At 37.1% G+C, this 13,781-nt stretch overlaps 1 protein-coding gene across 15 annotated transcripts in view; it reads left to right on the top strand.

The window, feature by feature from the left end:
• FRYL (FRY like transcription coactivator) overlaps nt 1-13,781 on the top strand; it is a 177,712-nt gene that overhangs the window by 129,844 nt on the left and 34,087 nt on the right. For 11 of the 15 annotated variants that reach the window (XM_044417666.1, XM_044417664.1, XM_044417667.1 and 8 more), the window contains 11 exons: nt 421-561; nt 2,047-2,215; nt 3,157-3,241; nt 3,956-4,068; nt 4,762-4,912; nt 7,904-8,007; nt 8,439-8,624; nt 9,545-9,746; nt 11,067-11,188; nt 12,196-12,389; nt 13,683-13,777. In XM_044417666.1, coding sequence (XP_044273601.1) covers nt 421-561; nt 2,047-2,215; nt 3,157-3,241; nt 3,956-4,068; nt 4,762-4,912; nt 7,904-8,007; nt 8,439-8,624; nt 9,545-9,746; nt 11,067-11,188; nt 12,196-12,389; nt 13,683-13,777 — 1,562 coding nt within the window. The remainder of the gene's footprint in view (nt 1-420; nt 562-2,046; nt 2,216-3,156; nt 3,242-3,955; nt 4,069-4,761; nt 4,913-7,903; nt 8,008-8,438; nt 8,625-9,544; nt 9,747-11,066; nt 11,189-12,195; nt 12,390-13,682; nt 13,778-13,781) is intronic. The other 4 variants (XM_044417662.1, XM_044417661.1, XM_044417657.1 and 1 more) reach the window with 1 other exon arrangement.

Below are 13,781 nucleotides of genomic sequence, written 5' to 3'. Positions count from 1 at the left end.
TGTCAATGAACCTATTACTTAAGGAGGTTGTGGACTTTTTCACACTAGAGGCATTCAAAAGGCAACTGGTGTGGGATGGTGTAACTTTGTGTCCTACACTAGTGGGGGATTGGACAAAATTGTCTTCTTGGCTCCTTACAACTCTACTATTCTGAATCCATGCCAGCTGAGATTTCAAATGCAGCCATAGAAGTTAACCATCAGACAGGGACCAATGACAAACAGTGTGAAGATCCTCTTAATACTGAAACTTAGCACTACTAAGTAAGTTCTCTATTGCTTGGCAGTCATGGAACGTTTGCTGGTTTAAATTGATAAATAAAACCTACGGCTTTTACATAGTTCATAATATTTTTTGTGCTAACTGCCCGTGAGCTGAAATGCTATTGTTGAATTTGATGTTTTAATATTGTTTTCTAGTATGGTGATGAAGTAGCATGGTCAGAAATTGAGAATGTTTGGATTACTCTAGCAGACAGTTGGCCAAAGAATCTGAAAATAATTCTGCATTTTTTGATCAGCATATGTGGAGTGAATAGTGAACCCAGCCTTTTGCCTTATGTAAGTGACACCAAAACCCTTGGTTACTTCCCTATTTGATTGAAGAATTGCCCAGTCCTGTTGTTAGTTGAAATTTTCTGTGATGCATGGTGGGGCAGTATATTAGTCATAATAAAAAAAGACACTCAGGGCCAAAACAGACATTACTTAAAATCCATATCTAACAGCTACATCGTTTTTTGTTTTTAGTCTTGAGTAGTCATGGCCTAATCAGGATTGAATCCCTAGCATGAAAACTTTAAAGGTTTGTGTGCCTATTCTAGCAGAAAAGTAAGAAGGGTCTCATTTGAAACATTTTGGTCCTTAATGTCTATTATATTTGAATTGGTGGAAATCATTATGAAAGATAAAATTATCAAGCTTATAGAAGGAAAAGTACCTTGCTGACGAAGAAGCATCATAGCTTCTGCAAAGGCAAGTCCTTCTCTCCCTATTAGAGTTTTTTGAGCTTGTCAATAAAGCATGTGAATTTGGATGTTCTCAAAAACATTGTTTACTTGGACTCTCAAATGGTTTTTGACAAAAGTCCTCCCCAGAGACTCCTGAATAAAATTAGGAGTCATAAGTGGAGAGGTCCTTGTATGGATCAGTAACTGGCAAAGAACAGGAAGCAAAGAATAGGAATAATGGGCAAGCCTTTTAGTGGAGCAATGTAAATAGTGTCGTCCCCCAGGGGAAGTAATTGGGAAGTAATACTGCATTTTAATGAACTGGAGCTAGAGGTTGGTGGTGACATATTCATATTCACATACGATGCCAGATTATTTAGGTTGTTCAAGATGGTGAATGGCTCCAAAAGGACCTCTTGAAACTGGGGAATGGGCATTAAATTGGTAAATGGAGTTCAGTGTAAGCAAATTTAAAGTGATGCCCATTGGGGCAATAAAATTCTAACTTTACTTACAGACCAATGGGTCCTAAAGTATCAGGGATGGAAAACAGTTTTGGGTTTGTAGTAACTAGCTTGATAGAAACATCAATCCAGCCTACATCTGATGTGGAGAAAGGTAAATTCTGTGGTGGGCATTATTACAAAATGAATCAAAGGATTCTAGCACTCAATATTACATTGTGAACATGTGTACTCCTTGGTGTGTGCGTGCATTTCTGTTTTGTCTATCTAAATTCAATCTGAATTTGTTATCTAATTCTGTTGGAATCTTACAATCAAGACTGGGGAACATCTTGATGGAGAGATTTATAAGCAAAAAAATAAAACCAGTTAATTTGGAGTTTCAAATAACATGTATTGTACTAATATTCAATCTATCATAAAGACAGTATCATTATTTAATTATATACCTGGAGTTTAACTCCAAATATAGTGAAACATGTTTAGAGCTAGGTGAGAATTTCTGGATTGTTTGTAATTTGACTAGCTATATAGCATTTAACATTTAAATTGAAGTTTAAAAAAATGTAAGCAGAGGCAGTCATCCTGTTTGTGTTTTATTTAGTCATCTGTTTTTAATGTTCTAATGGCAGGTAAAGAAGGTAATTGTTTACTTGGGTAGAGATAAAACCATGCAGCTTTTGGAAGAGCTGGTGAGTGAGCTACAGCTTACTGACCCAGTCAGTTCTGGAATAACTCATATGGATAACCCACCATATTACCGTATCACTTCCAGTTACAAAATCCCTTCTGTGACCTCAGGTGAGATAATTCAGTCAACCTGTTGCTGTATTCTAGTGGTTGTATTTATATCACTATTCGGTAATACCTTAATGGACATAGTTGTATTAATAAATTGAATTTTTATTTTAAACTCCTTTTTCAAAATCTGAATTGTTAAAACACTTAGCTTTTAATTTTGAAGATGAGAAGGAATATACTTGTTAGAGAGAAGTTTGATTAGCAGGAATAATTGAGGAGGAGGAGTGAAGGGGTAGGGAGGAGAGAGGGTCAACTCTTGATGAAGAGTTATTCTCTGCAAATGTTTGTAGGTTTGAGATGACAATAATGAGATCAAGAAGGCAGCACTCTTCCCCTGCAAAGAACCCTCAGTTGCACTGATCAGTGAAAGTATTTATTGCATTCTATTAGAATATATAGCCAGCCAAAGATATTTAAGGGCGTATTCATGACTGGTGGGTTTTCTTTTAAATCAGCAAGTGCACCCTAATGTGTTACAAACAGTTTATTTTATTAAACTTTCATCATTTTAGAAGTTATGCCTGTGAAATGGAGGGACTTCTCTAGAAACATCTCAAAAACATTTTGAGATTTGGATTTGGATGTCGAACTAGTTGCATCGCTCCTTCCATCTCAACATTGTGATTTTCCTTCTGTATTCTGTATAAATTACTTCCATAGTTTTCAATTTCCAGAAAACTTGATGAATAGCATTTATACAACAAGTCAAGATGTGTAGGCTCAATCTCTGGGGATTGCCACCTATTAGAAGGAGGCAGTGATATTTTTTCCAGGTTATTGTTCTGTATATGAAGATGGTGGAGGGGAGAATCTACCCTATCTTAGGGCCCCTGGAAAACTCTCCCAAGGACCTTAGGATTGCTTTGTTTCAGAAATTCACACAGATTTCTCAAACTTTATTTAACTCTTCCTAAATTTCTATCTTTTTTCCCAATTTTCAGGTACTACTTCCAGCAGCAATACAATGGTGGCACCCACAGATGGTAATCTTGACAATAAGCATATGAAAGATAGCATTGATGAAAAGTAAGTAGTGCATCAATGAATAGGAATATTGAGATTTGGAATAGCAATATTTCTATAGGACAGATCTGATAAATAAGATAATGATGATATATAGTGTTTCACATTCAATGGCTTATCTCATAGCTTATTTACGGGGAGGGTTGGTTTACATCAGAAAATGTCAACTCTGGTTTTATCATAATTAGAGATGAGTATGAAATTCAGTTTGCATTTCCATATGATTTTACAATGTGAACTTAAGTCCTGAGCATGAAGTAGAATACATTTGAATGCCAGTAGCTGTACTTTTGAGAGGTAAATGAAACAAAACTAAGTTAGTAGTAGAAAAATGAAACCTAAGTGAAATAGACCTTGGCAAATCTCTCTATCTCTAAATATAACATTCAATTAATTTATGCTACCAAAAAATCCAGACCGGTATGTGAGACCAGTTTCTGACTGTGGGAGGAGAAAAAGTTGTTACTTAAAATAATTGTTCTGTCTGCACCAGAAGCTATCAGAAATACAACAGGGCACTCTTGCTGCTGTGTCTGACTGTCTTTTATTGTGAGTCACTAGAAATGTAGAAACCAAAAGGGGAAAGGGTATGGAAGGATAACAGGGATGAGAGTGAATGATGAAGCATAATCTTAAATAGCAATATATAAACACACTGAAAAAAGAGAGCAGTACAAATATTACAAAATAAAGATATAACTCTTTTTATGCTTCTAGCTATGTACATCTGGATATCTACAGTGGATTGAACAGTAACCTGAACCGCCAACACCACAGGCTAGAATCTCGCTATAGCAGCAGTTCTGGAGGATCATACGAAGAAGAAAAAAGTAATACATTTTTTCTTTTCCTTTAGTCATGCACAATTTATTAGTTAATTACATACATGAACAATGTTCCCTTGAGGGATTTTGTGGCAAAAAAAAACTTTGTATTTTGCTTTGTGGACGGCCATCTAACCCTTATCTGACATGGAAATGGAAGTCAGTGAACCTGGCAGTTGCTTTATTTGTCATTTCATCTTTCAATGGCTTAGAGAAGAAGAAACATCCTTCACTTCCATGTAGCAAGGCAGACACTTTCATGCTATTTTTCTTGTAGTCACAGGAATCTAGAACAGAGAATATTACTGCGTTTTCCAGACTCTTATGTCAATACTTAGTCTAGGGGCCACTTCATATGTAACCATCCACGCTTTAAGGTGCCAGTAACCCCATCAACATGAAGTGGTCTGTTTGGAGGCAATAACATTTGTAAACCTTGAGCTTTTTATGCCAGCCCAGTTTTGCATGGATAAGCTTCTACGCCTATAGCTTCCAGGATCATGCAGAACATATTTCCTTGTAGTTAGGCCAAAGCACAAAGTAGTTGGAGGGCTACTGTAATGCATTAAGTAGATTTTGGAATGTACTACAGTGGTTGAAACATGCAGCATGGAAATGGTACAGCATGCATATTTTAACACAGTATATTTCATATAACAAATACACTAAACCGAAATATCAATAACATACTTTTGACAGGTGATTCAATGCCACTGTATTCAAACTGGAGACTGAAAGTGATGGAGCACAATGAAGGAGAGCCTCTACCTTTTCCACCTTCAGGAGGTTGTTGGTCACCATTGGTGGATTATTTGCCTGAAACATCCTCTCCAGGAATGTCTCTTCATAGGTGAGTAAAAGGAGAAAATTAAAGCAACACAAGTGCTTTGCATATTTAGAAGAGATTGTAAGTACAATTTCTTCCCCCTACAAAGAAATGGGGAGAACAGCAGTTTGTGCCTTGCACTTGAAAAATGGATAGGATAAAGTATATCAAATTAAGCATTTTGTAGTGAAGTATGGCAGCCCATACCTCTGGATTCTCCCTGCTTGTTTGGAGATAAATCTCTATAAACCTGTCCTTTATTCTCTTGTTACTTCCTTGAGAGGCAAGTCTCCCAATAAGACCCACATGGATTTTTTCCCCTGTTCTGTGGAGAAAGTACCATCTGTTCTAAGCTGTATATATTTGTGCCTCTATGATCCTGTCATCAGAACTACTTATTCTTCTTTGTGGCCTTTGCGCTTCGTACACATGAGCTCTGTTCCTGCACAGAGTGCCATTGTAGGAAACTTGTACAACTGAGGAACTTTGGTGGAAACCTTTTCCCTGTCAGGTTCCAGTCTATTCTTTTATTTCTCTTTCAACTGCTGTTGTAGGAGCTTCATTTGCAAGCCTCTCTGCATTCAGTAAGGTATTTATGTGTATTGCTGAGGTTATATTTCTAGTTTCTCTTTCATCCTTCTTTCTATTGTTTGAATTCATAAAATCATTTTCATTTTTTTTCATGTTCCTGCAATTGCTCTGGTGATCTTATGGCCCTTTAAGCACCTTTGCAAAAGAGTTGCATGCTGTGGAAGAACACTTTTCATTATGCAAGCCCAGCACAATTGCTTTGACTGACTTCACATAGTTCTACAGAAAAATAGGATGGAAATGGTGGAAGTACCTATAAGTTAACTCACTCCTACAAGGGTGTGCCTGCTTTTGAGTTAGATCTATTTGGCAGGCTTGTTTAAATATTATCAGAAAATACTAGAGCTCTCTCCTTTTTGAACAAGGCAAGAAGAAAATAATCCCTCACCATCTAGATTTTTCACTGGTGCATGTCCTGTCATATCAGACTAATTGTGATCTATGTGACCAGTGTAGACAGTGTGCCAGCCAACTGGTTCAACTTGACACTGTTAACCTCCCAGAATTGGGAGCTGGACCAGGAGATGCTGGTCAATATGTTTCACTGTTGGGGCTGTTAGCGTTTGATCCCTTTACCTGACTGGAGAGGGAATACTGTCTGTCCAGTTTTCTGCGATTGAGCACGGTGAAATACAGACTTTCATACTTTCATGTTTACATGGACAGAAGTACTATTTTACACTTTCCTACCATTTCCACTTAGTATCAGAATCCTGACAAAAGTGAAAGTCCTTGTGGCTATGATAGCCATGATCTGCTCTCCTCTGTCATTGGAGGGCAACTATTTTCAGCTGCAGTCGGTCCATATTCCACTCAGAGTGAGGCAACATTCAGCACTTGGAACTTGAGACACTCTTCATGAAAGCATGGATGATCCTGTGGTAGTGATAAGATAGGTATCACTATAGGTATCACTATCTGATTCAGCACATCCTCAATGCTGCTTGTAAGCCTTCTATGAGATGGTCATACATTTGCTGCATTTTATTCTTTCATGGATGTGGAAGAGTTTGATCCTGTTAGGTGCTGCTTGCACCAGGTACTTCATTTCCTTTTCTCATTGTTTGACAGCACTCTAAAGCTCTCTTGCCTCATTGTCTACTTTGCCACAGTTTCTGTTTCTAATCTCCCTGTTGAGGATTCTCCAGCTTCACATCTCATTCCCCTGGGGAAGCTGCAACCTTTCTTCTCCATTACAATAAAAGGTGTCAGGTTGAAACATCTTCCTTGTGCAAATGATATCAGTCAACCTTTTTAAGCCACCTGCAACCTGGAGCTCTGCCTTTTGCTTTGCTAGATGACATTCTCGGCAGCCACTATTTTGGCATGTCATTCTAGTGAACTGTGTATTACAGTAAACACTTTTCAGGGTGGGAATCTGCAGGGACCTGCCAGGGATGTACATTAGGCAGTAGGGAATAGCTCCTTCTGTTACAGGATGATAACACTGCTCAGTGTGTTAGATTTCCTGTGTAAAATGATCTGAACATTCTGCAGTGCTTTTTTGATGTTATGGTGATTAATATTGGGGGTATGAAGACAATTCCTGAGATCTCCTTTCTGCTCTAAAAAACTATGGTAGATAGAGACTCTCTCCTTGAATACTCATTGCCTTAAAGATATAAACAGGAGTTTCTTCTAGGAAATGTACAAATAAATTTGATTGACTTTTGTTTCATTTTGTTTTTGCCTCAGACAACTAAAGTTCTTGGAAGAGGACTTCTTTATTTTTAATGATTGATGTTCTCAGATAGGCCTTTGTGAGGTACAAGGGAGAGTGAGCTCCCTGGCTGTAGCTTGTTATTCTAATAGTATGGTGGAGGAAGCTTCATTAAGATACAGGTTCAATCCACATTGAACAGCCAATTCAGGGATTGTTTAACCAAGAAATTGGCAGGATCATGTGGGTAAAACTTCTGTTTTCAGTTAACTCAGGAAAGCTTTTCTGGACTATTTTGCAGCAACTGAACCAGAAACCTTTTTTAGTAGTTGAACAACCCAGAGCTAACCTAACAATGTCATGGGAAATGGTTATTATGTGTTGACCAGGTTGTTGTGCTCTCAACTATCCTTTATGAATTTTGTGATACTTTACCGTACTAGCACAGAATGCCATCTTTATGTCTCTCTTCATTGGAACAATGACTTAGATGTTTAACATAGAATTTATTTCCTAAATGATATGCAAAAGTCACAGTACGGTGCACCATAAATATCTTCACATATCACATGTGTCATCATCACTAATATTTTTATCAGTCCATCTTGCGAGAATCAGATTTATTTTGGCTGGTGGTAATTCTCAAATAATAATTTTGTAACTAGGATACTCACAAAGTCTTCTTTAAAAGTATAACATCTTTATTAAAAAAAACTGCTGCTGTATTTTGCATTCTTAACCAATTCTAATTGTTTTGCTTGTAGGTGTAATATAGCAGTGATTCTGTTGACTGACTTGATAATTGACCACAGTGTGAAAGTTGACTGGGGGAGCTACCTGCACCTCTTGGTTCATGCAGTTTTTATAGGTAACTAGGTTTGTTAATAAATTTGGGAGGCAGTGTAATTATACTATTTTGTGTACTTATTTTTTAAGGGATAGTGCCAGTGTCTGAATTGACTGAATTAACATAAACCCGCCTCTGGAAAACAGATATTAAATTCCCGGCTCTATAACAATATAGGAAACTCAGATCACATAGGATAATATATTCAGTAACATTCAAAAATAACATAAGTAATGAATGAAAATATTTGATATGTTATGCATTTAATGCATTATGGTACTGAACAGTGAATGAAGGAGCACATATTCCCTCTGCCTTTTTACTCCCCAGTTAGCAGAACTCCGGTTTGTCTGCATAGAATATTTTGAATACAGTGGCAGCAATACTGTAGATCGTATGAGGTTATATCATCAGAGCTGTACTATATTTGACATTACGTTTCTTGCTTCCAGGACTTGACCACCATCATCCAGAAGTATATGAACACTCTAAATGCCTCCTGTTACATTTACTTATAGTAATGGGCTCTAACAGTAATGTCCAGTCTGTGGCTTCTGTCCTTCTCAGGAACAGGGAATTTAATGAACCCCGGGTGCTCACTGTCAAACAAATAGCACATTCGGATTACATATTTACAGGTATTTTAGATATGTGAATTTTACATATTTACAAGTATTTAGTTAATAAGTGAAATATTTTCTAAAGAAAAAAATACTTTGCAAAGGGGTATAAACTGTTATAGTATCCATAATAACATACACTTTAGCCATTGAAAATAAACATAAATTACATTTAATTTTACATTAAAATTATATATCTGTGAATATATTGATGAAGCGACATCAGTCAATGTCAGAATACTGTTTTAGTAACAAACCTAATAGAGGATTATAACCCAAGGTGTTACAGACACATGTTTCTGTAGTAAAAATTGATTAAGAACTAACATTCAGTGACCTCCTAAAAAGTTACAACTGTTAATACGAAGTTGTTGTATTATCTTTTTTAAAAATGGTATTACCTTTAACTAGCAAGGAGAATGATGTTTGAAAAACAGAAGTCTAAATTCTTTTTGGTTCAAAGTCAAATCCTGATTCCAATGCAGAATTATATTTTCTCTAGATGTGTTAGATTTTCAGTAGTGCTCTTGTGTTCAATTTTAACATGAAATATTGCTTCAAACTTACAGTTTGTCACTGTGCAGATAATATAGAAAGTGGTATGGTTTGTTATATAATTGTTAAAAAGTAATTCTGTGTTTTACTGGATATGTTTTCTTGAACAGTCATAACTTTGATTTAAACTGCATGCATAAAGAAATATCAAACTGAAGCAAGTTTGTGATGCATGGGCACTATATTATTTTACAACAGATGGCAGCACTTAACCATACAATGTGATCATTCAGAATGATAGATATCATAATAGTGTTTTTTATGATTAATATTTTATTTTAAATTACACTATGCATCTCTTAATAAAATAGACCTGGTTTGCCATAGCTTATGTTTTATAAGATTTTATTTTATACGAAATAATTATGTCCTTTTGTAATTAGGTGTTAATGATTTTATACCGGATCACCAGCCCTCCCCAATGACAGACTCAGGGCTCAGTTCAAGTTCTACCTCTTCTAGCATCAGCTTAGGAAATACCAGTACTGCTATTTCTCATATGCATAGCACCATCCTCAATGAAGCTGACATTTCAGGAGAGCAAGATGAAAAAATGAAATCGCTTATGGAGTTTATTACTTCAAGGTAACATTTCAGACTTTGTGCATTTACTTGACTGTATGAAAACAAGCATTTTAAAATATTCTGCTCTGTCACATCTGAATGAAAATTGCACAAATGTGAAACATCCAGCAATTGCTACATTTTTACTGCCAGTCACAGTTACTCAAGATGTAAAGAGAAAAATGCAAATGCAACTGTTTTTCCAGTAAAATTGTGTTGCCAAAGAAGATACTCCCAATTTGATGTATGAATTCTTATGAGGTACATCCTCCCCTTCCCCCCAGAAATCTTGTGTGTTGACCAGTTATCTTAATTTTTCTAGGACTTAAAAAACTCATGTTGTTAGAAAACCACATGCAAAACATTCCTATGGCCCCTAGACAGTGTCTAGAGGGCCTGGGGAGGGGGGGTGTTTTTGTTTTTGTTTTATTCCCAGATATGAGGTGGGAAGAGAGTTCTGATCTCAGATCTGTATATCCCCCTCCCACTTCACAGTGGGAGCATGGAGCACAAGGAAAAGTGCTGGTTGCTTCTCCAAGGTTGTCTGCAAGAGTGATCTCAGAGAAGAGTTTAAGGGGGGTAGGGAGGAAGTCCAGAACTGCGAAGATGGATATCCTGTTGGTACTTCAACCTCCTATCTTTCTACTTCATGGTTAAATGACCAAAACTGGTCATCTAGCTAGCTTTACAGAGGGGAAGAACATGGAGGTGACCTTTGCTACAATGTTCCTCCTGCTCTGCATAGGTGCCTGTAATCCTCTGCCCTCACAATCAGCACGGACAATCAGCACCGACACACAAACAGCCCGCAGGCACTATGTTAATAATTTCTGCCCCATCTGCTGCGCCCAACAGAGCAATTCACAATCACTTGGAAAAATCCGTCAAAAAAGGATGACGGAGCGCCGTTCTGGTGCATTCTATAACAAAAAAAGTCCTGGTTTTACCCCCTGAGTTGCTAGAAAGTCCCTTCTGTAAGTAAAGCCTTTTTCAGTACACAGTTTTGCAGCTTTACTGTGGTATGTTTTTCCCCGTATGAATATTCTTTGCAGTCTTTTACTTCTGTTCTTTACTCTTAAATGCTGAAAATGTTAATAAACATAACTAGTATGAATTACATGTCTGCTGTTGCATAGAAATACAGCAGCATCATTTCTGTCAAGGAATTTGAAATATCTTCAGCATAACATGCAATGCTATATTATCAGATGTAGCTAAATGTCCTTTTTTCTTATCAAATAGTATCAAATGTATCAAATAGGTGGGGAATCAAATTTAAAATGTTTAGTCCTTATTATATATGACATATGAGGTTCAAGTACTCGACTTTGCTGCTTCTAGGAAGCGAGGACCACTGTGGAACCATGAAGATGTTTCAGCAAAGAATCCAAGCATAAAGAGTGCCGAGCAGTTAACTGTATTTCTAAAGCATGTTGTTTCTGTATTTAAACAGTCAAGTTCAGGTATGCTTTTAGAATATTTATTTATTTAAAGCATTTTTATGCTGCCCCATTTGCAACAAGCCTTGGGGCTGTTTACAAAGCAAATAAACAAATGTTGAATAAACATTAAAAATCTGGATACATCTTGGCTGAGCTATAAAACCAATAAATAAAAACAGCAATTAACAGTTAAAATATTGTTTAAAGAAAAAGGTCTTGGCCTGGCGCCGAAAAGCAACGACGGTGCCAGGCGGACCTCTCTGGGGAGCGCATTCCATAGATGGGGCGCCACCACAGAGAAGGCCCTCCTCCAGGTACTCACCCTCCTAATATCTTTCACGGAGGGCTCCCGGAGAAGGATCTCTGTCGCTGATCTCAGGGCGGGAGAGCATATATGGACGCAAGCGCTCCTTTAATATAGTACTACAATACTGGAAAATTACTTGGGGGGGTAAGGTACATATCATGCAAACAAAAATTTGCATGCTGCTTCACTTATTGTCCCAATTTCTTCATGTTGCCACAGAAACCAAGGATGAAGACTACTGTATTTTTGGTTTATTTAATCATACACAACTTCAATTTGTAAAAGACAAACAGCAGATTAATATAAAACAACAGATACAAAAATGAAAAGACTAAAAAGTAAAACATTAAAAATCACAAACAAAAATAAAGTCATTATCAACATTTATTACACACCTTGGCAAATAAAGTTAATCTTAGGCCTGAGCCAAAACATACTAGATGCCAGCAGTGTTTCACAAGGGCGTCCACCAGAGAGAAAGCCTGGTTGCTTGCCTACAAACCTCTGAGTGCAAAGATGTTCTTCCAGAGATCTTAGCAGCTGGGCAACATACATACAAGAGCAGGTTTGCACAAGACAGAAAAATCATTACATGTCCAGTATTCTTACAATAATTTATACTGAAGTGCATATACCTAATTTTAAAGTATTACTGTTGAAAACCCAAAACCTTTCTTAGTCCCAGTATTTATTCCATACTCATGAATATCACTTTATTTAGCAGTTGGATTTCAGCTGGAGAACCATCTTAGTGAAGTTGCTCTGCAAACTGCACTTTCATGCTCTTCTCGACATTATGCTGGGAGGTCCTTTCAGATTTTCAGAGCGCTGAAGCAACCTCTTTCTGCTGCCACACTTTCTGACATTCTCTCCAGGCTTGTAGAAACTGTTGGAGATGCAGGAGAAGAAGCTCAGGTAGGCATATTTTGGTTTTTGGTACAGTTAAAATAATACATCAACTTTTTATTCTTAAGTTGGTTTATTTTGTGGGATAAAAGAAGGTTTGAGGATGCAGAATGGCATTTAAAATGTGTCATGCCAGCCACTCTATGGAGGAATGCAGATGCTAGCATAAATCTTTAAGGCCTGATTCTGAGGGTAGTTTCAACAAGAAATAAGTGCCTTCAATTTGAGTTTTAACTGCAAAAAGGCATTGCTAAATATTAATATAAATTGCTAATACATCAAGAGTAAAATGTGTATCATAGCTTTAATCTTGCATTTTGCATGGAGATATCACAGGTCTGGTTTTTTTCACAGAAAATTATAAAATTAGAACAGTCCCCAAAATATGTAACAGTTCCCAAACTAAACACATGAACTGTTTCAGGGGAACTATAGAGATGTAATTTTCCCCTGCACAGAGTGTCTCTATATATGTCATGTAACGCAGTCTTGGGTAAAATGGCTAGGGAGTTGTTTGCTGGCACAAACATGACACTGTAAAGTTAAAGTGCATGCTGTTTATCCTAAGTGGAAGGAAACTGAACTGCAAACATTCTGAACCAATTCACCTCTCATGAACAATATATTGTAGTGGTTGTTTCCTCTGTTACTTTTAAGGGAAAACACTGGCTATCAAAACTTTGAGGACCTATGCCATCTCAGCCTCTTTGAAATGAAGCAGTATTTATTTATTTATTTATTTATTTATTTATTTATTTATTTAAACATTTCTATGCCGCCTCTTGCCGAAGCTTCGGGGCGGCTTACAACACAATAAAATACAATAAAATACAAAAATAACAGTATAAAATTAAATTAACAATATAAAATAAATAAACAATATAAAAGAAGTCGCCCTTGCCAGATAAATAAGCAAATATTGTTAACAATTAAAATGACGTTTGAATAAAAAGGTCTTCACCTGGCACCGAAAAACAAATAACGACGGTGCCAGGCGGACCTCTCTGGGGAGCGCATTCCATAGATTGGGCGCCACCGCAGAGAGAGCCCTCCTCTGAGTACCTACCCTCCTAATTTCTTTCATGGAGGGTTCCTGGAGAAGGGCCTCTCCCGCAGATCTCAAGGGGCGGTCGGGCATATATGGATGTAAGCGCTCCTTCAGGGAACCAGGACCCAAGCCGTTTAGGTAGTAGAGTTCATTGATCATGTGAATGTGAGCCCAGCTTTGTGTCTTACCATATTCCCTAGCTCCAATTTTCTGTTGAAATTTTAAATCCCATCTTGTTTGTTTTCTACCTACAGGGTTTTGTCATAGAACTACTTCTTACTTTGGAGTCATCTGTTGATACACTGGCAGATACCATGAAGCATTATGATCTTCTCACTGCACTTTCCCAGTAA

The sequence above is a fragment of the Varanus komodoensis genome, unplaced genomic scaffold (genome assembly GCF_004798865.1).
Source record: "Varanus komodoensis strain SLA01 unplaced genomic scaffold, ASM479886v1 scaffold9, whole genome shotgun sequence".
Lineage (NCBI taxonomy): Eukaryota > Metazoa > Chordata > Lepidosauria > Squamata > Varanidae > Varanus > Varanus komodoensis.
Note: the sequence above shows the minus strand (reverse complement) of the source record. Positions and strands in the feature narration are given on the sequence as shown.